General features: G+C 45.3%; 1 protein-coding gene across 2 annotated transcripts in view; it reads left to right on the top strand.

The window, feature by feature from the left end:
- CFAP65 (cilia and flagella associated protein 65) overlaps positions 1-27,851 on the top strand; it is a 684,907-nt gene that overhangs the window by 543,001 nt on the left and 114,055 nt on the right. For both annotated transcript variants that reach the window (XM_085650063.1, XM_085650062.1), the window contains 3 exons: positions 8,342-8,503; positions 8,870-9,013; positions 10,506-10,622. In XM_085650063.1, coding sequence (XP_085506189.1) covers positions 8,342-8,503; positions 8,870-9,013; positions 10,506-10,622 — 423 coding nt within the window. The remainder of the gene's footprint in view (positions 1-8,341; positions 8,504-8,869; positions 9,014-10,505; positions 10,623-27,851) is intronic.

The following is a 27,851-nucleotide window of genomic DNA, read 5'->3' as shown; positions in this document are numbered from 1 at the left end:
TTCAGTTAAGTCCAAGTCCAAGCATTAGAAACTGTAGTGGGACTCAACCCCATCCCATCACTCTGGTTTCAAAGAGAAGGCGTCAAGATGCAAGTCACACTCCCTCAATGTCACCCACCATGGAACCGGTAACTTAGTTGGGCACTTAGAGTTCCCAAGGCCATCGTCAACCCTGCAAAAACAACAGTTGATGGACAGAATGCAGAACAATGTCATACATTCATCGCAGTACAGAGATCTGGGCCTCAATCCATCGTTATTTTGCTCACCATGCCATTCCAGTTTGAACCCAGCCATATGCAAATCAGTCTTGACCCTGTGCCTCATGGGAACAGTCCAGCCCGAACTGCCAAGCCAGGTCCTCCCTGGACTGGAAACAAGCATCCTAGGACCGGTTTCGGGGTTTCACCCCTCTTCAGCCAGGATAGCTTGATTTCAGTGGCATAGAGAGCACGGGACCCACATCTGGGCATACCCGTCCCACTCGGTGTGACAAATGCAAAAACAACAGTTGATGGACAGAATGCAGAACAATGTCATACATTCACCGCAGTACAGAGATCTGGTCCTAAATCCATGCCCTAAATCCATGCTGCGAATCTTCAGTGTGCCTCCGGCTCCCTCTTGCACGCCTTCGGACCCTACAAAATCGCAAGAGACTGTAGTCCAGTTACAGCTCAATAATAGCCCAATACCATGCGACCACTTGAGACATATTACCATGCCCTTACCGACTCTGGAACAGACTTCCACTCTTCGCCCAAGATCTATCAAGACACTAGGTAATGATCCAATACGGACACCCATGTCAGACCCTAAACCACTCAAACTCGACTGATGCAGAGCTACAAAATTTCAAAAGCGCAGCCAGTTGTCATGCAGCCTGATTCTATCCAAAATCCTCGATTTCACTGCAGCTATCAGCAGAGGCTCCACTTTCTTTTTGGTTGGGACTCTGATCCGGTGCCAGGCCAGAGTGAACTTCTGATTCTGCTGAAAATGGTGAGGTAGACGGCTTGCTGTGCCTTCATTATACTGTTGATTCCTTATACCTTAATTTACAAGATGCAATGGTCTTAATATCTTCTGTGAGACCAAACTTGACTCGCCATATAGGCCATCAACAGAACAAAGTGACTTATTTGCAGTGGTGGTTCGGAGGGCAGCCAAAGTACTAGATTTACAGCTGCCCTCTACTGAGACTAAACAAATGTTTTGATAAAATGTTTTCAACCTGGGCAAGCAACTTCTGAGCCCTTGCTTCCATTTAATGACACCCCTACAGATACTCTAAAGGCTAATTGGTAGGGGACATGTTCCTGCCCACCCGGTAGATGACAGGTATCCAGGAAATATTGGCTAGTGCTTGATGACCCATATTTTTTCCCCAAGCACCCTTCTCTGGAAAGTCTCATCATACAGGCCTCGACCACTGAGGTGAATCCTAATTAATTTCCAAACAATTTCCAGATAGAAAATCCACAAGAATTGACAACTTTGGCAAACATATGATTTCTTGTGCCAGCATGTCACTGAGTTCCGGACGCACAGTCTGTCTATTGGGCCAATAACAACACATGCCCTTTGGGACATGGCCCGGAAGTACTTGCAGGCAGTCCTGTAGAATCTTATGGCCTCTTTGGTGACGAGCAAGTCGTGGCTATGTTCATCATCCATGCAGGCTTGGATAACACAGATTGCATTGCCCATGGCAATCGATTCCAGTATTGCACTCCATAGACATGCCTGAGTTAGGCCAAGCAGATTTTCTGGTGATGTACAGGTGTATGGATATGCCCTTTCATGGTTCTCACCTCTTCGGCATGAAGCCAAACTCCACTTTGGAGTGCTCTAAAGACAGCAGAGCTACATCACATCTCTTGGGGCTATTGAGACCTGAAAAAAACATTTTCCCACCATCTCTGAACATGTAAGGGCTAATTCCGAGGGCTGTTATATAGGCAAAGAGAGCCTTCCCAGGCAGTGATACAGGAAACAGGCCAGTTCTTCAAGGAAGCTGGCCAGTAAACAGCATGAAGGCCAGCAGGGCACCAGTCCACCAGCACCCTCTACTCCTCCCACAGCAGCCAACAGACCACTTTAGTTTGCTCTTAGATGCTCATGCAGACCTAGTGGGGCCAGGATCCAGCACTTCCTCCTACATTGGCAATGCATAACATCCAACCGATGGTTCTTGTAGATTGTCCAAAAAGGGTATGCTCTATCTTTTTTCTCCTCCCTCCCCAATATCCCTCCCACTCCAGAACGAATTTTCGAAGAGCACCTGCCCATCCTTTTACAGAAGGTACACCTGTTGCTCTCTCAGTGGCGCCATAGAAAGGGTACCAGACTTGGAGAACAGGGTAAGCGGGGGGGTGTTATTCATGCTCCTTCCTCTTACCAAAAAAGGAGGGGAAGGGCTCATGTCTGTCTTTGACCTCTCACCTCTGAACACCTTCCTGTTGATGATAAATTAAAAATGTTTCCAATGGCAAAGAAGCTTTCTGCCCTGGACCCAGGAGACTGGATGGTGTCCTTGGACTTGCACGACATATGTTTTCATAAACTCGTTCTGCAATCCCACAGGATTTACCTGCGGTTCAAGTTAGGTTTGGAGCATTTTAGTTTGCCGTGCACCACTTTTGATCACTAGTGCCTCTTGGGTGTTAACAAAAATATTGGAGAGGGACACTGTCTGTCTTTGGAGGTTGGGAGCTTCTGTATTCCCTTACCTCGATGACTGGCTGCTGGAGTTGGGTTCGCCACAGTCAGTCATAGACTACCTCCGGACAATGGCAGTACTTCTAGCGTTGTTGCAGTCTACCAGAAAAGAGCCCACCTGATTCTGTCACAGAGGTTTCCATTCATTGCGACGATCTTGAACAATGATTCCATAGTTTTATGCTCGATTTTGGATCCAGCTGAGGGTTGGTTCTCTAGCCTTGTGGATCCTCCTTGTAAATCACACAGATGGCACATGCGAGCCCTGCATTGGAACTTGAAGTCCCCATGAGCCCAACTTCAAGGGCTCCTTTTTAACACTATCCAGGTCTCGTAGGAGACAGCTCACCATCTGGTTGGCTGACTGATTACAATGTGTCTTACGGCAGGCCACTCTCCCTCCACCCAGACCTGTCAGGAGTAATGTACACATCGCTACTCAGTTGATGGGGGGCGGAGTCACCCGGGAGAGATGGGTATCAGAGGTCTATTGAAGCTACATGCCATTTGTCTAGCCCGGAAGGCAATCCTAATGTCCCTCAGCAGAGGCTGGTGTAGGTTTTCCCAGACAACACTGCTGCCATGTGATACTGCAACAGGCAGGGTGCTGTGGGGTCCGGAGTCCTGTGCAGGATATCTTTAGTATTGCCAACCACCTGTCAGGGTACCTGAATGCTAGAGTGGATGAACTGAGCAAACCTCTTCTTTCAGATTACAAGTGGTGCCTACATCCTAAAATGGTGCAGGCCATCTTTTACCAGTAGGGATAGCCCTGGTTGGATCATTTTGCCACCGTCAAGAAAGTTCAGTGTCAACTATTTTGTGAGATGGAGCTTACACAAGAACAGCTCACAAGTTAGGACATACTTTCTGGCTGGAATGGAGAATGAGACTCCTGTATTCTAGCCTTATGACATGTGTATAGTCTAGAGATTCCCGATGCTACTTAGGGCCTCAGACAGGGATAAGCAGCACAGGAATTTATCAGTAGTGGAAGGAAACATCTGTGGCATGCACCAGTAATGCCTTGAGAGTGCAGAAGGATGAGTCGGCACCAGCATGTGCCAACTGATACAATCCATAATGATCAGCCAATCAAATGATATATTCATCTACAAAATGTTGTGTGCTTGATAGAACGGCTATCCAAGCAGTGACTTAAATGGTAGCAAATGACTTAAGGGGAAGACCCTAAGGAGGTAAGTGAATAACTGAAAAGGGTTGATCCTAAGATTACTCTTTCTGTATATTATTATTTTAATTTTTATTGATCTGTGGCAAGGTCCAGTGTGCACAGAATTACATGGCCCACATCACTTCTGGACAGGCAGACTAAATAACATAAGTTCCAAAGTCTCTCCTCTGACTTCCCAACAAACAAACACAAATGTTTAAAACCTTGTGTCCCATCTGTAATGTTGAACATAGTACCTGTGCATCTCTCACAACTATTGGTCCTTTACCAAACTGACCAGACTGGTTATGACTTAGTGTAAACTTGGTGGCAGAAGATCACTGGCTTCCCCAGTGCATTCCCTTGCAAACTTTTTCCAATGTCTCTGTGCCTCGAGGCAGACAATGATAAGTATCTGAAAGGTTTGTTTTAAGTTCCTAATTTGTTACAAACTAGTCCCCAAATAATTAGCTTCACTATTCGGTTTGCTGTCTAGACTCCCCTTTGTTTGTCAATCCCTAACGTCTTCCAGTATTCTGTGAGCGTTACACAATATGGAAATAATAAAAATAATAATTGTAACTGTCTCAGCACTTACCTTGAAGACACCTTGTTTTTTCACTTTCCTTTCACACCAACCATTATTGATGTGTTGCCTTGATGTGCAGGGAAGATCAGTCTTACATCCCCATTGCGGTTTCACCAGATTCTCCTCAAATCCCTTCTTGTACTGTTCTTTTTAGAAATACGAACTACTTGATTATGCCTAGACAAGATTCAACCCATGTCCTCCGCCAAAGCTGCATTTGAGCTCATAATGGTCTCCTAAACATCCTTAGCCACTTCTCCATCCATATCATGCTCAGGAATATGGCACCCTTCTTCATTTAAAAAAATAAATGTTTTATTAGTTTTGAAAGAGGCAGGTTTGCAATAATATAGAGAGGAAAACAAGTTTGATAGCAAACAATCCTCCACCCTAAAAAAACAATGACCACAAAGATGACAAATGAGCAAGGCTTCGAGAGTACAAAATGGATGAGCCCTATATCTTTACACTATGATATACTGCACCCATCATAGAAAGGACAGTTCAGCACCAAGACACTGGGAATGTCCTGTTCTTCAGTGTCAAATATATGATTACAGACACAGTAAACAAATGCATGTATGAGAAATTGGATTGTTGGTTGAGGGGATGAAACCCTACTCGCGCAAGATCCACAATCCTTGTTAAGGTGAACATTTACAGCTCCTGTTTTTTGAAGCTTCTGTTTCCTAGAAGCCCCTTCTCCTTGCAGAATCCTCTGAACTCAGCTGTAGTGTATCTTTCCGGATGGCTGTGCTCAAACTTCATGCCCACATGTAGGGTCACAGGCAAATACAGTCAGGTGGAGTTAAAGTGAAATTGGAAAATTCAAAAAGTGCCAGTCAAGGAGAATTTAAAAAGAGATCGAATATGGTATCAAATTATTTATGATGGGATTTCTGTGTTTTACAAATCATTGTAAGGCACTGCACAAACACAAGCACTGAATCCCTCCGCTGAGCACCAGTGTTAGAAATTGAGTTGTGGGGTGGGTGAGGGTAAACCCTATTCAAGCAACAGCCACAATTCTCATCAGGTTGAACCACAAAATATCACTGAATTAACCTTTGGATAACCCTCTGGTAGCTTGGCACAAAGGCAGTCAAACTTAACTTAGAGGCAGAGTGTAAAGCAGTTAAACATCAATAAAGTGAGAACCGCAAATAAGAAAAATCTCACACCAATTTAGGAAACTGCGTACATTTTAATGAATTATTTGACAGCAAAACAGCAAAAATCCAATCAGTAGAACAGGAGATATGCAATTTAAAGGTTTTAGGTAAGTGTAGCACCTAATGTTGGGGCCGACCGAAATGGAGTGTGGGCCGGATACAGGGACCAACGCAGTCCCACAGAAAATATTACCTTTTACAGTCCAGTGAGAATAGTTCAGTTCAAGGTGGAGGAAGCCGCAGGGAGAGTCTTGGATGCTTGTCGATGTAGCGTGAAGCGCAGGCCGGCCGTCACAGCCTGCCATTGCTGTAGCGCGAAGATCCTGTCGGGCATCACGGACAGTTGTTGCTGGAGATTCACATTGGCTGTCTCCACTAGCTGTCGATGCTGTAGTGCTGCAGGTCATCACTGGCGGTCACTGTTGCGCAAACAGTTGTGTTCATCGGAGCATCACACTGGTGGTCCATGTGGACGGCAATATCATGGCAGGAACGGGCCCATTCACAGTCGCAAAGAGACCAAAACTTCAGGATTTCTCCTTCTCTTTTAGGAGAATTTCAACTGAAACCAAAGGTCCAGGACCTGGGAGGAACCTCTTGGGTTGCAGGAACTCACTTCTGTAGAAGCATACAGGGCTCAGGCAGGTCCAGTGCAGCTGGGTAGCTGCGGAGAGGCCCCTGGATTTTGTTGTCCCTGTAGCTCAGAACAGGAGGTCAGTCAGCTGACCCTGGGGGTCACTTGAGCCTGAGATGAAGGGTGCAAGCCCAGCCTTCCTTCTCGGGACGCAGGGCAGGCCTCAGGCAGCAGTGCAGCAAGGCGTCCTTTTGTAGTATCCACAGGTCCAGAAGTGTACTGAAGAGTGGGTCTGAGGGTCCCCTTTAATACCAGGTGCCCTCTTTGAAGCTTATGGAGTTTCCCCCTACAGAGGTGTCTGGAATGTCCTGCCTCCTTGCCCAGTTCCCAGTCTGTCTGGAGGCATAATATGCTATTGTGGAGTGATTTGTTTGTGGGCTGGGCCAGTGCCATGAAAGTGCGAGTTTGGTAGGTACAGCTGCAATCCCCTATCAAGCCAGGGATGGCCCATCTTGCCAACACCTAGTGCCCCTGTTGTGAAACTGTCCGGGAGGACTACACAAAGGCCCACAGCCAACTGCCACCTACACCTAGTCATGTGACCCAGGAACAGGCTGCATGCTCCAAATGGTTAGGACAAGAAAATGCCAATTTTCTAAAAGTGGCTTTCTCAGAATTGTGAATTAAAATCCGATTTTACTGTTAGAGGGTAGTAACTGTAATAAGGGAACCCAATGTTAGCCTCTGAGACAGGAAGGCTTTGCAATAGGGGAAAACGAACTTGAGAGTTTTGCACTACCAGGACATGTAAAACGTAAAAGTACATGTCCAACTTTAAATATAATGCACCCTGCACTATGGGCTGTTTAGTTCCTACCCTAGGGATGACGTGTATTAAAATGGAAGATTTAAGCCTGGCAAAAACCGTTTTGCCAAGTCAAAATGTCTGTTTAAAACTGCACAGAAAGGCCGCAATGGCCAGCCTGAGATGTTTTAAAAGGCTACTTAATTGGGTAGCACAATCAGTGCTGCAGGCCCACTGGTATCATTTAATTTCCAAGCCCTGGGCACCTGTAGTCTCACCTTACTATGGATTTATAAGTAAATTAAATCGGCCAATAGGGTGTAAGACAATTTTCCCATGTTTATAGGAGAGCGCACAAGCACTTCAGTACTGGTTAGCAGTGTAAAAGTTCAAAGTCCTAAAAGCCAACAAAACCAGGTTCAGAGAACAGGACGGTGAAAGCAAAATGTTTGGGGCTGACCCTGCAGAGCGGGCCAAGTCCAATACTGACCAAATCCATTCTAGTGAATTCTATATTTCGGTAGGGTCAAGTGCACAAGGGTGCTTTTTGATAGCCCTCTTACTTGTGCATTCTCAGGAGGTGGCATCCTTCTTCATTAACAACACTCCCTCATCCTGTTTCTCTAAACTCTTCAAGCTGGTTACCCATAAAGAGCTCTTTATAAGTTTAAACTTCCATCCCTCACTGCCACACATTTCTGCTGTTATCAGGCCTAAGCAGTGTCTGCTTCCTTTGCGCATGCAATTCACCTCCAACATTACAAAAACACTTTCTGAAAATGCCCCATTGAAAATGACCAACACCTGTGAAGACATCTGAATAGGCCGGTTCACCAGTGAAAAACAGTGCCCAAGGGAGAGGTGAGAGAAAAGGAACGGGGGCCGGGCTGATCTAAATGGTACAGTGGTTGATTTGACTACAGATCATCTCAGGAACGTGATGGCAGTCATTTAAAATTAAAAAAAGACCTTTATTTTACTGCCACTGTTGTTTTGTACTTCGGAATCACACCTCCCTTAATCTTGAAGAGCGAGACATGACTGTCAGTGTCACATGAATGATTTCAGACCTGTGATGATGTGTTTACCTGGTATTAGTGCATGTCCTAAACTGTTTGGGAATCATGGTCCAAGGCACGTCAAAATGGATCAGTTATTAGTTAATAACACTGACGTGCTAGGAATGTGGCCACAATGTCTGTCTGTTTATTGATGGTGTTATTGGTTTGGAACTGATATTATGTTCATGACATGCTTTCATATCTGAGATTTGGATTGTTTCGGACTTTTGTGTTCCCACTATTAGGTCGATATTCCAGTCCATATCCTGGGAGGCGACTCTGCTCTGATCACATTCCAAGGCATTGGCTACGAGCAGCATGTGTTGGGTAGCGCAGGCCGGTTTGAGGACTTGTCCACACTGGATATCTGGACGCCTGGCACACAAAGACTTACCCTACCAGGACAGGTAGTGTAGTACAGACTACTGGTGATTGTTCCTACTCGAGAAAGCATGTTGTGTTCTTGGATCTCCCCTTCAAACTTCTGCACCTCGTCAAATCAGTCTCAAGATTGTACTTCCACATGCATTCCTCACTGCTGACGCCTCTTAACCTTTGTGTCCCCTTTTAAAGTGTGCATATGTGTCCTCCATCTGTATCCATTTCCCAAGTCTATTTCTCACTGTTTATGGCTCTTAAACATAAAGTCCCCTTGTGCGTTGTACTCACATCTATTCCTTCTATGGCCAGTCATCACTGTACATGGCTCTTACTCAGATCCTCATTCAAGTTGTACTCACGTCTAGTCTTTTTACAACCATTCTTCACTGTAGATGGCCCTTTTGTCCAAGCAAAGAGTTGCCTTTGGGGACATCCCAGTGTACAGCAAATCCAGCCGCCTTGTTTTTCTGATCAACACCTCTGAGAAGGAAGCCATTTTGTACAGCTGGTACGCTGCGTCGCGTACTGTTAGTGAGGTGAGTACACGTGCAGTTAACTGACTGTCTGTGGGATTTACTTTGTATCCAAAAGAGATTTTTCATTGCTATTTGTTTTATATTTGACCCAATGGAATCAAGTGAATGGGAGCATGTTTAGGAGTCAAAACGCCATTTGCCTTTCGTTACCCTCTATCATATTTCTTCAGTTTTGTGGTTAGCAGCCAATATATGTTTCCTTTTTATCAATATGATTTGAACTTTAATGACTTATTCTTTTAACTCTACTGCTCTTTGAGGTGTTCCATGGTAGTCCTCCCACCCTTCCTCAAAGAAAGCCTCCAAATGAAGTTCTTGCTAACAGGCTGATGGAAGTGGTATTGACAGATGTCATTGTCGTGCCTCTGAAATATCCCCCTGAACAGATTATTGTGATTGTGGAAGTTTAGCTGCTGCACATACCATTTCCTTAGGCATTCACCCACCACCAAGCCTTCCAGCAATAGTCAGGATCCCAAGCCCCAAATATAGCCCTGAAATTGTCCACTTACGGTATAAAACACCCACACCACACCATAACTCACTGTGGTATGCTCTTGGGAGACCGGCTTATTTCACATGGCTGTCGGAGTGAGTTATGATGTGTGTTGGTTGGGAGGGTGATGCATAGGGGTACGAAGGAAAGCAAGTCACAGAACTGGAGTACTTCGAGGAAGGTGAGACATCGGGCTAGACTGGTGAGATGGGAAAAGATGCATCACATGGTTGTGTTAAGACTGGACAAGGGTCACTGTAATCGGTGCGTTGCACATCTATCCTGAATGCTGCCCCTGGATAGCAGTGCATACAGGGCCAAGCACCTTGGGCTGGAGTTCAAAAGATGCTTCTAGATGGTTCAGTAGGGCATAAAGGAGGAGTGGATCTGGACCCTCAGTGTGGTGGAGGAAACTGTCATTCTTAACGCAGAGGATGAAAAAGATACTTTGAGTAGTGTTGGATTCTGGAAGTAGCGTGAATGAGAAAGAGCGGAGATGAAATCAGAAAACCTGCTGGGGAACTACCTCCACAGCAGGTACCGTAGCAAGGGTTCTTTGTACATAGCAGCTCCATAGCAGCTCAAGATGACGTATTAGGAAGAGGTTTCAGAGGAAGCTGCACAAGTCACCAGTGACTGGAGGATTTTTAATATTAGGGTCGGTTACACTGATCCAGAAGTGAAGACAAGGGAGCGATGCATGATAGGTTGGAAGACACAGACTTCAGGAAGACAGAAATGGTTGGGGATGGTGAAGAGCCCCTCTTCAGTTTTGACCCTGACATGCCTTAGTGCCAGAAAAAAACTAAGTGTAATATTAGATAACAAATCATGTGTTGCCTGCCTCACTCTCACTGGGTTTTCTTGTAAAGTTTGTATTCTAGTAATAGTATTTCCTCCTGCTTCAATAGGATATCGATTACGTCCTGTTTTAGGTTGCTCTACAAGACGCTTTCCACGGTTAAGCATTAGTAACATTGCCTTCTTGCCTGGCAGACGCTGCAGATGAGTCCACAGAAAGGCACACTTCAGCCAGGAGAGAGCATCCCTTGCGCGGTCACCCTGCGAGACCATGGACAGCCGGCCTTCTACAGTATGGACCTGGTCTGTGAGGTGAGAACATCTGCGGAGGCCAGTATATGCAATCCTGCAAGAATCGCAACACGTCACCTCCACATGAGATGGTGAAGTGTTGGGAGCGGAGTCTTGACATTGCAAACATGATTAATGTTAATCAGTTACTTATGAAAATGAATATGGTCAGCCGACATTGTATGTATTTATTTAGGCCAAGGTAGTGGACACTCAGTAAGAACAATTCTTTTCCCCCCTTGGAATGACCACTTTTCGACAGTGAATGGCTGACTTGTTATGTAGCTTTCCTTCTGCCGCCTCATTGCCTCTCTCACAGCAGGACCTGCGTTCACTCTACACGGGCTCAGTGGGGTCTTAGGGTAGGAGACATTATAAGGCAAGCAGGGCAGATGCAGAGCACCCTTCGCCGTATTGATCCTTCTTTTTTAACTTTCTTCTGACTTTGAGGAGTGCACTGAAGAATTATAAAAAGAGATTGAAGTCAACTATGTTATTGGGTTCCTTGCCTCGTAATTCACTTCAATTTATTCAGTAGCCGGCAATGACCAGGGAAAGGAGCTCGTAGTCACACTGGGCAAAAAATCGAAGTCCTCCGAGTCATTATTTCCATTGGTATTCTTGTTGATTTTTGGTGAAAACCCAATCATGAATAATGTGAGTTGCAACTTACACAGCACTGTCTGCTCCTGGATTAGGACCTCCAATCCCCTATGCAGATGTATGTTGAACTTGTTCTGTATGCATCCAATAGTCCACATTCTCTTTCAGTTTTTAACCCTTGACCCCTGGCTGGGTCAGTGTTCTGGTTTCTGAACGGAGTCCATTTTCACGGTTGTGTTTTGGTTCTCTAGTTTAAGTTAAGGGTCCTTCATTGCCTGCATTTCATTTTGTGAGTTGGCGTTTTTCCAGAAAAATGGAGCGAGGGATCCACTGGCGATGGCATGGCCTTTCAGACCAGTGCCTATCAAAGTTAGCCCTTAGACATGTGTGTGCAGTTGTGCTTTGTGTCCTAGCCAGTCCTTAAAATATGAGCTTGCAACTTTTTAAAGTTTTAAAAGGGACGAAGCTCAATGATATACATTACAATTAAATTATTATCACTTGAAAGGATTTGAATTAGGTAACCAGGATGAAAATGTCTGCCATTTATTTCGTGTTCACCACGCAAGCTCTACATTAATTTTGGTACAGTTACGGCATCTGCCACAAAAATGTAGTACACTATCTAAGTAGTTTATACCAAGTACTCAAGAGATTATACCTGATATTTAAAAAGAACACAGCAATTGTTACCTTTTCTTTAGAATCTACCAGCCATTTGGATACAAGTTCAGAGTCTAAAATTGTGCCCAATATGAATTTGGCCTATAATTCATTTGTTTTAAGCGGTGTACAATGGTGTCTAGGTTATTCTCTTGACCAGTCATAATGGGTTATTTAAATTGTATCGAATGCTAGAAATCAGCCAAAAATTGGTCGAAGTGGAACCTGGGTGTGGCCTGGAAGGCAGTGGCGGTAGACGCGCAGAGCTGACCTCCATGACTGTAAGCCACACAGGCACAAGCATCCTGGGGAATCCATCCGATTAATTGGCCCACATTACTGCGTAGGCCGGGTGGCCAACCTTGGGACAGCCTGCAGCCCCCCTTGCCCCCCCCCATCCCAAAGCCCTCTCCCCCTCATCCCCCCGGAGTGCAGGTGTTCTCTAGCTGGGGGTAGAAAACAGGGCCACCCTTAGCAGTTAGCACTGATGGCGACCGGTGCGACAATCATATTTACACTCCCACACCACATGACCGCATTCTTTGACTCTCTTACTACCACCGGACAAAAGAGCCCCTCTATCCCTCTAATCATAAGCTGTTACTAAACACAGCACTCCCACGCCCCCCAGGTCAGCGCCCAGTGTGGTGCACCGGTCGCACTGCCCTAAAGCCGGCCCTGGTAACCACGCCGCCCATGAGACGAACAGCCTCAGTCAGGCCAGGCAGAGCAACAGAGGGCTCTGTAGCAGAGGTAAGTTGTGATGATCTGATGCCCCCACCACGCCTTCTCCATTTCCCCCCTGGGCCTAGATGAGCTCCTGAACAGTGTTGGGAGGTCAAAAGGAAACCCCTGGGCAGTGCGGGGCCCATAGCCACACAGCCCAGATGACTGCATAGGGCCTGGGGAGAGCAGCAGTGTCGGACCTGTAGTCAAAATAACGGCTGCCCCTGCAACCCCCAGGGGCAGACATTCTTCTTTCAGGCCACGGGTCCGACACTGCAACCCTCAAAGGCCCAGTGGCAAGTAGCTTGAGAGGGTGAGTCCCCCAATTAGTGCGGCTGCACGCACCCGAGCCCTTGGAGAGGTGTGGGAGATCTTCAAGGACAGCAAGGGACTGTCGGCCATGACCCTGCATCCAAGATGCCGGCTCCGGGGGGAAAGCAGCAGCAGCAATGTGACCTTCTGATTTGAAGCCCTGTGTTGGGAAAGAAAGCCTGCAGCCCCAGTGGAGGCCCTGTGACCTAGAGGAGGCTAGCTGACTGGAGGAACCACAAACATATGTGACTGCACCTCAGCCTTCAGGACTGACCCAGGCGCCCTGGCCGCCCCACCGGGGACAGGTGCTCCCACCCAGACCATGGTCAAGAGTGGTTGGAGGGCATCGACTCCAACAGTGAGACCCCAAATACAGCCCTGGGCACAAGACGGCAAGTGGTGAGAACAACCCTCCTCCCGACCCGCGGGTGCCCCACACAGACTGTCTCCTCACTACTAGGTTGGGGTCCCAGGACTTGCACCCCATCCAACACAAGAGGAAGCTCTGGTAAGGTGCCCATGATGTGCGCACCCCAGCGGTAAAAAGTGGACCTGGTTTGGGCCCGCGACCTTTAAATGCTGCAGATAGAACTTGGGGGGGAGGAAGGGGTCAATAATGCTGCACTCTATGTGGAACACAATGGGGCATGGCACTGAGTTACCAACCAAATCTACGGAGGAGGGACATCTGTCAGCCCGGACCGCAAATCTTGTTCGCGGATCACAATAGCTGGCAGGGAACATAACTGACACAGCGCGATAGCAGACCCGGAGCTTCCAGTGATCACGACACCACAGCTCAATTGCAACAGCTGCAAGTGGAAGTGAAGACTCTTCCAACGCTCCTGGGCGATGCAGAGGGCCACTCTACATGCAATGTTGTTCACATCATCTGGGTCTCCAAAAAGCCGAAGGTCCAACCACTGAACTCTTTGTGGAACAGTAGCTCCTCTCCACTGTGCTTGGTAAACAGGCATCAATGCTATACACAGTAGAGCGCGCTCGCAGAGATCCGGGACACCTGTCAAGTCCGGGAGCATCTCCACTCCCGATCATAGCTAGATTGCTGAACTTCGGAGACCAGGGGCGTATCCTACAGGTAGGACAATCCAAAGGAACCTGGATGATCGAGAGCAACCTGGGGAGCATTTACCCAGACTTTACTAACACAGTTCAGCGGCAGAGTGAAACATTCATACCTGTGAAAGGCCACCATCATAGTCTGGAGCTTAAGGATGCCTTTATGTTCCTGGAAAAACTAGAGATATCCACACCAGAGAAATGTTGGTTCTTCTGGACCGTGGGCAAAGTCTGGGAATGGCTAGAAACGGAAACGCAGGGCTTGCCACTGCTTGAGGCCAGGGACGTGGCGGCCCGGATCGACTTGTGGTAAATATTTAAATTACCTATACTATTTTTTATGCGGTAAAGTCTAGTAAGAATAACTCAGTCAAAATAAGAGGCAGAATCCGTGGTATTAGAGGTTCTGAAAAGGACTTTATTCCTTACAAAGGAATTATGGTTCGAACCAGGCAATCATATTCCATCACCACGAAGGTTCAGGAAGGGATCAGCCTACATTATTGACAAGTAACAATATATATATGAAAAGCATTGCATTAAGACAGATGCAGGAGGCGTAACAGCTGATAATACAGATAAGAATACACATACGTAATGAAAATAGGCGTAATAATAGGCGTATGCTAGAAACGTCATTGAAAATGATGTCACAAGTGGGTGGATCCATAAGAGAATCCTGCAGTGTCAGCAGAAATATTTGGCAGAGATGCGCGCGCAGCCGCATGACGTGTGATTGACGTGTAACTAGAGAGTGAAGGGGACTTGACATTTAGCCCTACATGTGGAGACAGAAGTCTGGGGGGGTCAGGCCAACCTAATCCCAAATCGTATCTAATATCTTTGTTTAAGGAACTGTTTTATCCAAAAGGAAAGGTCTCTCGGACGGAATCTATTCTATACTGACTGTTAGTGCATGTACAAGCGTCTATGTGTCTACATGAGATGCGAGGGGGCAGGAATCTTCCATGGTAACAGGGGCTATGAATTACTTGCATAAAGACCGCGAGGCCGGGCCCTTTGCTCGGTAGCTAGAAGGATGTTTACCTAAACTACTAGACAGGAATGCATCGGATGAGGAGCGGAGCAGATAACTTGAAGGCTGAATACAGTTTTTGGCAGGCAACAGGCCACGTCAGGCACCGTTAGCCGCGCAGGGAGTAGGACAGAGTTCATGGATACAGATGCAGGTCCAGGCTGGAGCATTCAGAGGCAGAAGCAGGAAAAGGCTCGATGGCAGAATTCAGGGCCTACCTTGCCAGAGCTGTAAAACGTAAAAAGTGTACCATATAAAGTCGGTGGCCAATCATACTTAGGAACGGAATATCTGGCCCATTCATGGCAGATATGAAAGAGTGCATATTAACGTTGGACACAATTGTATTTGCGTCTTCATAGCTTGAAGTGGAGGGAACATACATGTACTTGTAGCATGTACATGGAGCCGTTGGGGTCTAAGATAGGGGACACAATTGACCATAAAAATTCATATTTCCTCATTCCCTCCTTGTCCCCTACGGACCCTCATGAAATATCCATCTTCATCAATCCATCAATCTGTTCATATAGCATCATTTGTTCTTCTTTCTTCTTCCGGGATCTTGAATGAAAATTTGAAGGCGGGATACACGATGTGGCACACAGACCACAAATCGCTGGCCCACATTGTAGACACAAGCAGCAACTGAATAGAATGAGAAAGCCAATACCTAGGAAGGATAGGATCCTCCATCCCCAGGCTGACAACACGCTCCAGAACCAACCGGACCAAGTCCAGGTGCCTGGATTCTGGTGTATCTGGCTTACGATCTTATGAAGTCGAGTTATGGCTTTATATACTGACGGCGCGTTTTCTGGTATGAAAACACAGCAACTTGATCCGATGACCCTACAAGCTCCGCCCCTATCGGCCAGGATGACGTCAAGGACAAGACGATTTTGAAGAACAACAATCCGCATCGCAGACTGCTCCTCTGTTAAGTTGCCTAAGGCGGAAGTAGTTTCATTCACTACTGCTTCAAGGGTTCTAGTTAATCTACGTATCAGCTTACTATTAGTGACTGTACCTATGTAAGGAAAGAAACCTTTATTGAAATCTGTGTATTTCTCCCATGCTGTTTCAGTGTAGTCGACAATCGGGAGATCTCTCTGCTGTCTATTGTGTACTAAATGGGTATTCTTATGATAATCAGGCGGGGCTAGGAAAACAGGTGGCAGAAGGAATGCAATGTAACAGGTACCATCCCAATCTAGGGGTAGGCGTATGTATGCGGTGTGACCACAGATGAAGTAGGAGTGACGAGAAGCTCTAAATGTAGACTTGCCTTTATCACTGAATTCTATTACAGTGGTACATTTACTATGGCCCATGTGTATTGAACCATTCTTTCTTACACATAATTCGCCTCTAACTGGAAATACTGACATAGCGGGCAAGATTGGTGTAGCTTCGGATTCAACATTCAGGATCATGAGGTTAAGTGTAAAGTTACCTAATCCATATACTTCATTTTCTAGATCAGTCCCTGTTCTTTTGGGAAGTCCCTCCTTGTTAGGGTAGCAGACTTTAAGTAAAACTAGGTTCAGGTTTCCCCATACCCAGTTGTCTTGATAAACTACTGAATTTGAATCTAGGGAATTAATCAAACTAAACCATGCTCCACAGGAGCCATTGTGTGTGAATGGATACGGAAAGAGGGGCAGAACTCCTTTGTATTTCTGATAGGGAGGGAGTCGGCCACATATCCAACAATTTGTAGCATTGCTGGTCTGATGGGAATGATGTAACATACTAATGAATGTGTTGTTGCGCAGCGCAAGTCTATAGGACAACTCATGCGGGGGTAATTCGCTAAAAGAATGTTCGGCAGTAGCATTGAAAGCACGCTTGGAAATAGGGTAATACATGTGTAAAAATATACTGACAGTAATAATCAGAAGACTTAGAAAAAACATAAATAATAATGTCACTATGCAGTGACTACGAAGTGATTTACAGTACGTATGTTTCTTGAGCTGTTTCTGTCTATTTCTCTCTCTATTTCGGTCTAGAGGATACATGTCAGAGACAAATTCAACCGCTTCACCTTGAAGAGGACTTAAACAATCAAATTGTCTGACTTGCTAGACCTTAGTTTCAGTTTATAGTTCTCCTTTTCTGGCCCATCAACCAGGGGGAGTTTTAAGTCAATCTGTGAGGGAATGCAGGGCTGAAAGTTCGATTCAGTTGGTAGTCCATGAAATTTTTTTATATGGCTCGAGTGCAACCACCCTTTACGTCCCTCAATCTTCACAGCTGTCCTTGTGGTCAATAAGACGAGTTTAGGCGACTGCCAGCGAGGCTCCAGCGGGTTCCTCCTGTCAAAATTTCTTACAAGCACCAGGTCACCTGGAACCACGTCATGGGGCTTCACCTCAGTGTTATCGGGAAAAGCTGCAGCTACCTGTGAACGACAAGATTGTAGTGCAGACATCAAGGAAGCCAGGTAATCTGTCAACATATTACAATCAACATCAGTGATTTTACGAGGTATAGGCGTCCCCCACATATTTGGTGGTCTACCGAAGATCACCTCATACGGGGATAGCCCTGTTCGAGAGTGTGCTACCATTCTCATGTAAAAGAGCGCAACCGGCAAGGCTACTATCCAGTCGACACCTTTCTCTCTACAGATTTTTGCAAGTCGTATTTTCAGGGTCTGATTATGACGTTCCACGAGACCTGCTGCCTCGGGATGTCGGACACAGTGGAATTTCCATTGATAGCCTAACAAGAGTGAAATGTGCTTCATTAACTCGGATGAGAACGGCTGGCCATTATCTGAGTACACGATACGGGGCAAACCATACCGTGGGAAGAATTCACGAACTAATTGCTTGGCAGTAGTCGGGGCAGTGTAATCTGAGACGGGATACGCCTCTGTCCACCGGGAAAGAGCGCATACAACTACAAGGACATATTTGAATCCTCGACATCGTTCCATCTGGATATAATCCATCTGGAGGACTTAAAAAGGGTGATCGGGGGGTTGGAATCCACCCTGTTCTACAGGTACGCCTTTTCCTGGATTGAACTGACAACAAATCATGCAGGTGCGTACTTTCTGTTTAGCTGCTGCTCGCAAGTGTTTATTGAACCAAATGTGTTGAATACTGTCTAGCATAGCTTTCTCTCCTAGGTGCGCTGGACTATGTATTGTGTTAATGATGACTTGAACCATTGAGTCGGGGAGAAACCATATAGATTTTCCCTTCGTCATCCATCCTTGATCCGTTTGGATCCCTCCTAATTCAGTCCATCTCTTTATTTCTTCTGGTGTAGCATGTGTCTGTATGTCAATTATATCAAGGGCGGGATCCTTAACTGTCATGCAGTGTGTTGGTGTCGGAACTATTATCTTTGTCGTGTCAGTTGGATGAATCTGATTCTGAGCAGTCTGTTTAGCTGTTCTGTCAGCTAGGTCGTTACCCTGAGAAATAACGTCAGTCACTTTTGTATGGGCTTTACACTTCATAATCGATATTGCAGTAGGCAGATGTATTGCGTCTAACAGAACTTGAATAAGGGGGCCGTGTTGGATGTGGGTACCGTGAGAAGTTAAATAACCTCTCTCTCGCCAAAGCACGCCGAAGTCATGGACGACTCCGAATGCATAACGCGAATCTGTGTATATGTTGACTGTTTTATTTTTGGCTTGAATACAGGCGTGTGTCAGAGCGATGAGCTCTGCTGCTTGAGCTGACAAGGTATCGATACAATTTGTTTCAATAACTTCAGTGTCTGTTGTGACTGCATAAGCGGCCACTAACTCTCCTGTATTTGTTCTCATGCATGAACCATCTACATATAATGTCAGGTCTGGGTCTGATATTGGAATATCTGTCAAGTCTTGTCTGGGTTTCGTCGTAATAGTAATGACTTCAATACAATCATGTGCCAATGGGTCTGTTCCATTTAATGGCAAAAGTGTGGCGGGATTTAATGTACTACAACGTCTGATTTCTATGTGTGGCTGGAACAATGTCAATTCATAACCCGTCAGTCTGGCTATAGTCAAGTGTTGTGTTTGGGTCCGGTTCAAGAGAACCTCTACTGCGTGTGGTACTTGTACTGTCAATTGATGTCCTAACACTATGGCATCGCTTTGTCTGATTGCTAAAGCTGTTGCTGCGACTGATTTCAGACACGCAGGAAGAGCCTGAGCTACGGGATCTAATGTGCTAGAAAAGTAAGCGCATGGTTTGTGTGATCCTGCTTGTTCCTGCGTGAGTACTGACAAAGCAGTACCTTCACGTTCTGTAACAAAGAGTGTAAAACGTTTGCTGTAACATGGTGTTGCTAAAACAGGTGCTTGGCATAAAGCTTTCTTTAAGCTTTCAAAAGCTTGTGTATGTTCCTGAGTCCAAGGGAGGATAGTCGATGTCGCTGCCTCCTGTGTTGTCAACTGAATGAGTGGTTTAGCTAAAAATGCATATTGGGGAATCCACTGCCTACAGTACGAAGTGACTCTTTTTGGGTCTTGGGTGGTGGCATGTTTACAATTAACTGGATGCGGTCAGGTGTGAGCTGTCTCCTCCATTTGGACAGCAAGTGCCCTAGGTACACAACTTGCTGGGCACAAAATTGCAACTTTGAAGGGGACACCTTGTGCCCCTTGTCGGCTAAGAAATGTAAAACCGTCAGTGATGCTTTTTCACATTCGCGTTCGCTTCGGGCGGTGATCAGCAGATCATCGACATACTGAAGCAGTGCAGTGTTAACAGGCATGTGGATACTGTCAAGTTGTCTTTTCAGTGCTTGGCTGTAAATGCTAGGACTTTCTGTAAATCCTTGAGGTGCGCGTGCGGATTTAAAACTTCGTCCATTTAAACTGAATCCGAACAAATATTGGCTTTCCGGATCGATTGGGACGCTGAAGAAGGCGTTCTTGAGGTCAATTACAGTAAAGAACGTTGCCTCTGAATCAATAGCTGTCAGCAATGACGAGATATCTGGGACCACGGGATATTGTGGTACAATACATTTATTCAATTCTCGTAGATCAATAACTAATCGATATACTGGGGGTGCTTTTGGGTCGGTTCGTTTAAGAATCGGAATAATCGGAGAATTACATATATTGGAGTCCGTTTCTACAACCACTCCTTGTGAGATGAGCACGTCAATGATTTGCAGTAAAGCCACTACAGCATCTGGAGGTAATTTGTATTGTCGCATTCGTGGTAATACCACTCCTGCTTTGAGTGTGACTCGATATGGTGTAATGTGCATACAACCTACATCAGTGGGGCCTTGTGCCCATAAGTGTGCAGGTAGATTCTGTAACCGGTGATCCATGTCTCTAGACACGTAGTGACCTTTAAAGTCACGCAAAAATAGTCGTACTCCGTCCGGAGAACAACATATTATAGCTCCTAGAGCTTTCAATGTTTTTATACCTAGCAAGTTTTCTGGACATGATTTCGTAAGCAATAGATCTGTAGTCCGTGTTAATGGACCAACTGTAAATGCAAGTGGTTGCGATACTTCGTTAATAGTGGGCTTTCCTGAAAAACCAAGGGAAATATTTTGTGAGCCTGAGAGGGGTGCCCCTGGGACTTCGTCGTCACTTATAGTTGTTCTGCTTGCCCCTGTATCAAGTAGAAATTTTCTGTCTTTCCCTAATACTTGACTCTGTACATAGGGACCCTCTTGATCTACAGGAACCTCAATAAGGGGTAAGCCAACTTCCCTCTCTAGGCTATTTCATGTGTATCGCTGATACTCTGGATAGTCATTTTGTGCATACTGGTACATCTGTTGTGTCGTGTTCTGTGTTGCGGCAATAGGCTGTGGCTGTGGTACCGCTATGGTCTGTTGTGCAGCTTGCATAGGCTGTACATTCTGAGGTACTTGTTGTTGGATCTGATCCTGTCTAGGCGGACGCGGTCTCTCTTTCGTTATACCCGTAGAGATATTATGTTTTAAAACTGCGCAATCGTGTATATAATGGCCTGGCTGTTTACAATAGTTGCATGTCCCTCTAACGGGACCCGTTGAATCATTGGACTGTGTCGTACCCTTTTTATGACCGTCAGCTGGAACTGACTGAGCAACAAGCATTTTCATTTTCGTGTCTTTCATACGTCTTTGTTCATGTTCTTGTTCTTCTCTAATTCTATTGTGATGATATTGTAACATTTGTAACATCTGAGACGGTGTGTTACCTTGCCAAGTACTCTCGAATTTTAATACTCTACTCTTAACTTGGGGCAGGGAATTCTCAACTAATTTTGTCACAAACAGATGTGGATACGACTCACTACTTGCTTTTATGCCACTATTAATACCAAAACATTTTTCAAATCGGGAATAGAAATCACTGGTGTCTTCATCTTGTTTTTGTTTACAGGCTGAGATTGCACCCCAGTCTTCCTTTTTCGTAGTTAATAAATGTGGTAGTACCTGCACTAATAATCCTGGTAATACTGTAGTCTTTTCCCCAAGCCCTGAACCTGCAGCTCGGGCCTTTTCTTCGTTTTCTAATGCTGTCCAATCTATCTTTTGGTCTCCCACCTCCCATTCCTTTTCTTTGAGTTTCTCGTAAATACCGGCAGGCAATAAGACCTTTAATATTTTCATAATGTCAGGGTAAGTATACTCTCCCATGAGTAACATGTCTTTTATCTCACGGTGGAAACCCGCTGGGTCTTTGTCATGGCTAGGTACTACTTTCTTCATTTCTAATAATTCAATTTTAGTTATGGGCGTGTACACAAACACGCGTTTAAAAATATTGTCATCACCTCTGACTGGGTGCACTTCGCGTAAGGGATTCTGTCTGTCTATGTGATACGTTTTTCTTTCCTTGGGGGGGAACTGAAACATGTTCTGGGCATACGAAGACAATGTACTGGTGTCGATATTCTAGAATTTCTTTAATTAAATCACTACCTGAACCTCTCCATTTATTCGTGAGTAATTCTATCAGTATATCAGGTAGGGGACCAGGATCGGAGTGTTGGCTTCTATACAATATAACGAGGTGTTGTATCATGTATATACCAGCTAAACGCTGTTCGTCTGGGGTAAGGTTCAAAAACGTGTGTGCTAGCGCATCATCACTGTATTTTTCAGAACTGTCAGCCCATTGTACTGCTGACCTGGCTAATTCTTGTTCATCCATAGAATCAAGCATATGATACCCCCTTCGGTCTCGGAGTAATTTATCAGCAGCCTGGAATAAGTGTTCAGGGGACTTCGTATGTAGCATAGGGGCTTGAAAATGTCTGTTACATTCTGGACGTATCGGGCGTATCGGGTCATTAAAGTATCTGGTATTGTTACAAGGTCTTCCCCTACCTACATAAGCTATCGTTTCTAATTGTCCTGTGGGCATTTCTGATTCTTCCCCCTCTTCTCCCTCTGATTCAGTTTTGTCTGCCTCCAATCTGGCTTTATGTATTCGTTCTACTTCTTTGCGGATCTTTCGGCACATAACTACTATACACGTCTGTTTATCATGTTTTCCCTCTGATATATTCTGACCCCATCTGGTAAGTACTTGCATTTCATCCTGATCTACCCCAGGCCTATCTCTGTCTCTGATCAAGCAGTTTATGAAGAAGCGTAACAGTAATCTCTGTATATCCACTTTCTGATAATCCATGGCTTCGTCAATACTTTCAGGGCCTTGCCCTGTTTGGACAAAGCGATATATATTGTCTAGAAGATTAATCATTCCTGGTAGTGTCGTTAAATATAGTGAAGCTCGTCGTATACGTAGTGATGATAGCAGCATTCTGTCATTTTTACCGGGCACTGGATCATATCTACAATCTATAAGATGTTCCTTAAACATGTCGGACGTTGCTATTTGGGGTGTACGTTGGTTTGCTAAATCTCTAAGAGACGATTTACTTCGTGATGGTGGCGTGGCAAAAATTGCTGTCGCACCTTCTGAGGTGCTAGGCACGAAAGGATTTGTGGGATATAAGGTAGAAACTGTGGATGCAGGAAAAGCGGTGGAAACAGATGAACCTGTTGGATTATGCGGAGGAGTTTGTTGTTGCGGAGGTGGGGGCAGATGATCTCGGTGTTGAGCACCATCGACAGGTGGCATGTGTGGTGGATCATTAACATATTCGGGAGCTACATCGTCTAAATAGGAGGAAAGGAAAATATCTTTTGCGGTCTTGGGATGTGCTTTAGTCGGGAGTAATGGGGGTGGCAAATCTTTCGGTATTTCCGGGGTGGCCTTGGGTAAACCCTCGGCCAGAAGAGGATACATACCATTCATAAAAGTGTTTCGTTGTCTGTCTACTTGTTCTGATTTTACTCGAATACCTTCCTCAACTAATACGTTTTCTCGGGCTTTATTTGAGTTCTCCCTACTTTTCTCTTCCTGTCTGAGCGCTTTCTCTGTGCGCCTATGCGACTCTTTGCGCCATAGTTCAATGGCATCTTTCTGTGACTGTCTGGCTTTCTTTTTCCATAATTCTTCTTCTACTCTCATGATGCAATCTGCATCCCATGTCCCAGCTGCGGGCCACCTCTGACTTTCTGCTAGATCCTTGGTGTAGTCCACCCATAAGTCAAGATATAATACGGCATCTAGGCCATGTTTATGATACATGAAATACCCTGGAGTGTCCCTAGGTGGAATGGGAACAGCTTCTTCGAGTACTCCTTTTCTAGTTTTGATCTGTCTTAATTTTGAAAAGAACGGCATCTTTAAACCTTGCTACTTGGTTCTTACTCGAACTGGACTTGAACACAATTAATACGATAAACACAATAATGAACACTCATTCATACCACAATTTTTAAACACAGTAAAACATTTAACATTTAACATTTAATATTTAACGAACAATGATAATTAGAAGAAAACTAGTTACTGACATAATACTAATACTAGATAATACTGAATTATATACATGAACATACTAGATATACTGCTAAACAGTACAGATACACTGCTAAAACAGTGCAGACCGGATTTGTGTACCCAAACCCGTCATGACCGGCACAAATTAATGTGCACGTCTAAATGCCTCCCCGGCAACGGTACTCACCGGGTAGCGCGGAACGGAAGGCCTCGGAACTGAACTGAACTGGACCGGACTGGACTCGACTGGACTCGACTCGACTCGGAACTTCGGAACCTGGTGGGCCTCTGTATACCTCGGATCTTGCTCTCTCAGCTAGGCTCTGGTCGGGATACTTCGCACTTCTCACCGCCTCGTCTGGGTGTTGATCGCAGCCTCAGTCACCCCCGCTTGGCCGGAGGGAGATACAGGAAATCCTGCGGGTACGCGTTTTTGTCCGTTCAGCTGTGGCAGGGGACCGGGCCTGCAACGCACCTCCGGCGCGTGAGATGAGAAAGTGTCCCTATTCGGGCGCCAATTTATGTGGTAAATATTTAAATTACCTGTACTATTTTTTATGCGGTAAAGTCTAGTAAGAATAACTCAGTCAAAATAAGAGGCAGAATCCGTGGTATTAGAGGTTCTGAAAAGGACTTTATTCCTTACAAAGGAATTATGGTTCGAACCAGGCAATCATATTCCATCACCACGAAGGTTCAGGAAGGGATCAGCCTACATTATTGACAAGTAACAATATATATATGAAAAGCATTGCATTAAGACAGATGCAGGAGGCGTAACAGCTGATAATACAGATAAGAATACACATACGTAATGAAAATAGGCGTAATAATAGGCGTATGCTAGAAACGTCATTGAAAATGATGTCACAAGTGGGTGGATCCATAAGAGAATCCTGCAGTGTCAGCAGAAATATTTGGCAGAGATGCGCGCGCAGCCGCATGACGTGTAATTGACGTGTAACTAGAGAGTGAAGGGGACTTGACATTTAGCCCTACATGTGGAGACAGAAGTCTGGGGGGGTCAGGCCAACCTAATCCCAAATCGTATCTAATATCTTTGTTTAAGGAACTGTTTTATCCAAAAGGAAAGGTCTCTCGGACGGAATCTATTCTATACTGACTGTTAGTGCATGTACAAGCGTCTATGTGTCTACATGAGATGCGAGGGGGCAGGAATCTTCCATGGTAACAGGGGCTATGAATTACTTGCATAAAGACAGCGAGGCCGGGCCCTTTGCTCGGTAGCTAGAAGGATGTTTACCTAAACTACTAGACAGGAATGCATCGGATGAGGAGCGGAGCAGATAACTTGAAGGCTGAATACAGTTTTTGGCAGGCAACAGGCCGCGTCAGGCACCGTTAGCCGCGCAGGGAGTAGGACAGAGTTCATGGATACAGATGCAGGTCCAGGCTGGAGCATTCAGAGGCAGAAGCAGGAAAAGGCTCGATGGCAGAATTCAGGGCCTACCTTGCCAGAGCTGTAAAACGTAAAAAGTGTACCATATAAAGTCGGTGGCCAATCATACTTAGGAACGGAATATCTGGCCCATTCATGGCAGATATGAAAGAGTGCATATTAACGTTGGACACAATTGTATTTGCGTCTTCATAGCTTGAAGTGGAGGGAACATACATGTACTTGTAGCATGTACATGGAGCCGTTGGGGTCTAAGATAGGGGACACAATTGACCATAAAAATTCATATTTCCTCATTCCCTCCTTGTCCCCTACGGACCCTCATGAAATATCCATCTTCATCAATCCATCAATCTGTTCATATAGCATCATTTGTTCTTCTTTCTTCTTCCGGGATCTTGAATGAAAATTTGAAGGCGGGATACACGATGTGGCACACAGACCACAAATCGCTGGCCCACATTGTAGACACAAGCAGCAACTGAATAGAATGAGAAAGCCAATACCTAGGAAGGATAGGATCCTCCATCCCCAGGCTGACAACACGCTCCAGAACCAACCGGACCAAGTCCAGGTGCCTGGATTCTGGTGTATCTGGCTTACGATCTTATGAAGTCGAGTTATGGCTTTATATACTGACGGCGTGTTTTCTGGTATGAAAACACAGCAACTTGATCCGATGACCCTACAAGCTCCGCCCCTATCGGCCAGGATGACGTCAAGGACAAGACGATTTTGAAGAACAACAATCCGCATCGCAGACTGCTCCTCTGTTAAGTTGCCTAAGGCGGAAGTAGTTTCATTCACTACTGCTTCAAGGGTTCTAGTTAATCTACGTATCAGCTTACTATTAGCTTACTATTAGTGACTGTACCTATGTAAGGAAAGAAACCTTTATTGAAATCTGTGTATTTCTCCCATGCTGTTTCAGTGTAGTCGACAATCGGGAGATCTCTCTGCTGTCTATTGTGTACTAAATGGGTATTCTTATGATAATCAGGCGGGGCTAGGAAAACAGGTGGCAGAAGGAATGCAATGTAACAGGTACCATCCCAATCTAGGGGTAGGCGTATGTATGCGGTGTGACCACAGATGAAGTAGGAGTGACGAGAAGCTCTAAATGTAGACTTGCCTTTATCACTGAATTCTATTACAGTGGTACATTTACTATGGCCCATGTGTATTGAACCATTCTTTCTTACACATAATTCGCCTCTAACTGGAAATACTGACATAGCGGGCAAGATTGGTGTAGCTTCGGATTCAACATTCAGGATCATGAGGTTAAGTGTAAAGTTACCTAATCCATATACTTCATTTTCTAGATCAGTCCCTGTTCTTTTGGGAAGTCCCTCCTTGTTAGGGTAGCAGACTTTAAGTAAAACTAGGTTCAGGTTTCCCCATACCCAGTTGTCTTGATAAACTACTGAATTTGAATCTAGGGAATTAATCAAACTAAACCATGCTCCACAGGAGCCATTGTGTGTGAATGGATACGGAAAGAGGGGCAGAACTCCTTTGTATTTCTGATAGGGAGGGAGTCGGCCACATATCCAACAATTTGTAGCATTGCTGGTCTGATGGGAATGATGTAACATACTAATGAATGTGTTGTTGCGCAGCGCAAGTCTATAGGACAACTCATGCGGGGGTAATTCGCTAAAAGAATGTTCGGCAGTAGCATTGAAAGCACGCTTGGAAATAGGGTAATACATGTGTAAAAATATACTGACAGTAATAATCAGAAGACTTAGAAAAAACATAATTAATAATGTCACTATGCAGTGACTACGAAGTGATTTACAGTACGTATGTTTCTTGAGCTGTTTCTGTCTATTTCTCTCTCTATTTCGGTCTAGAGGATACATGTCAGAGACAAATTCAACCGCTTCACCTTGAAGAGGACTTAAACAATCAAATTGTCTGACTTGCTAGACCTTAGTTTCAGTTTATAGTTCTCCTTTTCTGGCCCATCAACCAGGGGGAGTTTTAAGTCAATCTGTGAGGGAATGCAGGGCTGAAAGTTCGATTCAGTTGGTAGTCCATGAAATTTTTTTATATGGCTCGAGTGCAACCACCCTTTACGTCCCTCAATCTTCACAGCTGTCCTTGTGGTCAATAAGACGAGTTTAGGCGACTGCCAGCGAGGCTCCAGCGGGTTCCTCCTGTCGAAATTTCTTACAAGCACCAGGTCACCTGGAACCACGTCATGGGGCTTCACCTCAGTGTTATCGGGAAAAGCTGCAGCTACCTGTGAACGACAAGATTGTAGTGCAGACATCAAGGAAGCCAGGTAATCTGTCAACATATTACAATCAACATCAGTGATTTTACGAGGTATAGGCGTCCCCCACATATTTGGTGGTCTACCGAAGATCACCTCATACGGGGATAGCCCTGTTCGAGAGTGTGCTACCATTCTCATGTAAAAGAGCGCAACCGGCAAGGCTACTATCCAGTCGACACCTTTCTCTCTACAGATTTTTGCAAGTCGTATTTTCAGGGTCTGATTATGACGTTCCACGAGACCTGCTGCCTCGGGATGTCGGACACAGTGGAATTTCCATTGATAGCCTA

The sequence above is a fragment of the Triturus cristatus genome, chromosome 3_2, assembly GCF_964204655.1.
Source record: "Triturus cristatus chromosome 3_2, aTriCri1.1, whole genome shotgun sequence".
In the NCBI taxonomy this organism is placed as follows: Eukaryota; Metazoa; Chordata; class Amphibia; order Caudata; family Salamandridae; genus Triturus; species Triturus cristatus.
The sequence above is the reverse complement of the archived record's forward strand: the minus strand, read 5'-3'. Positions and strand labels throughout refer to the sequence as shown.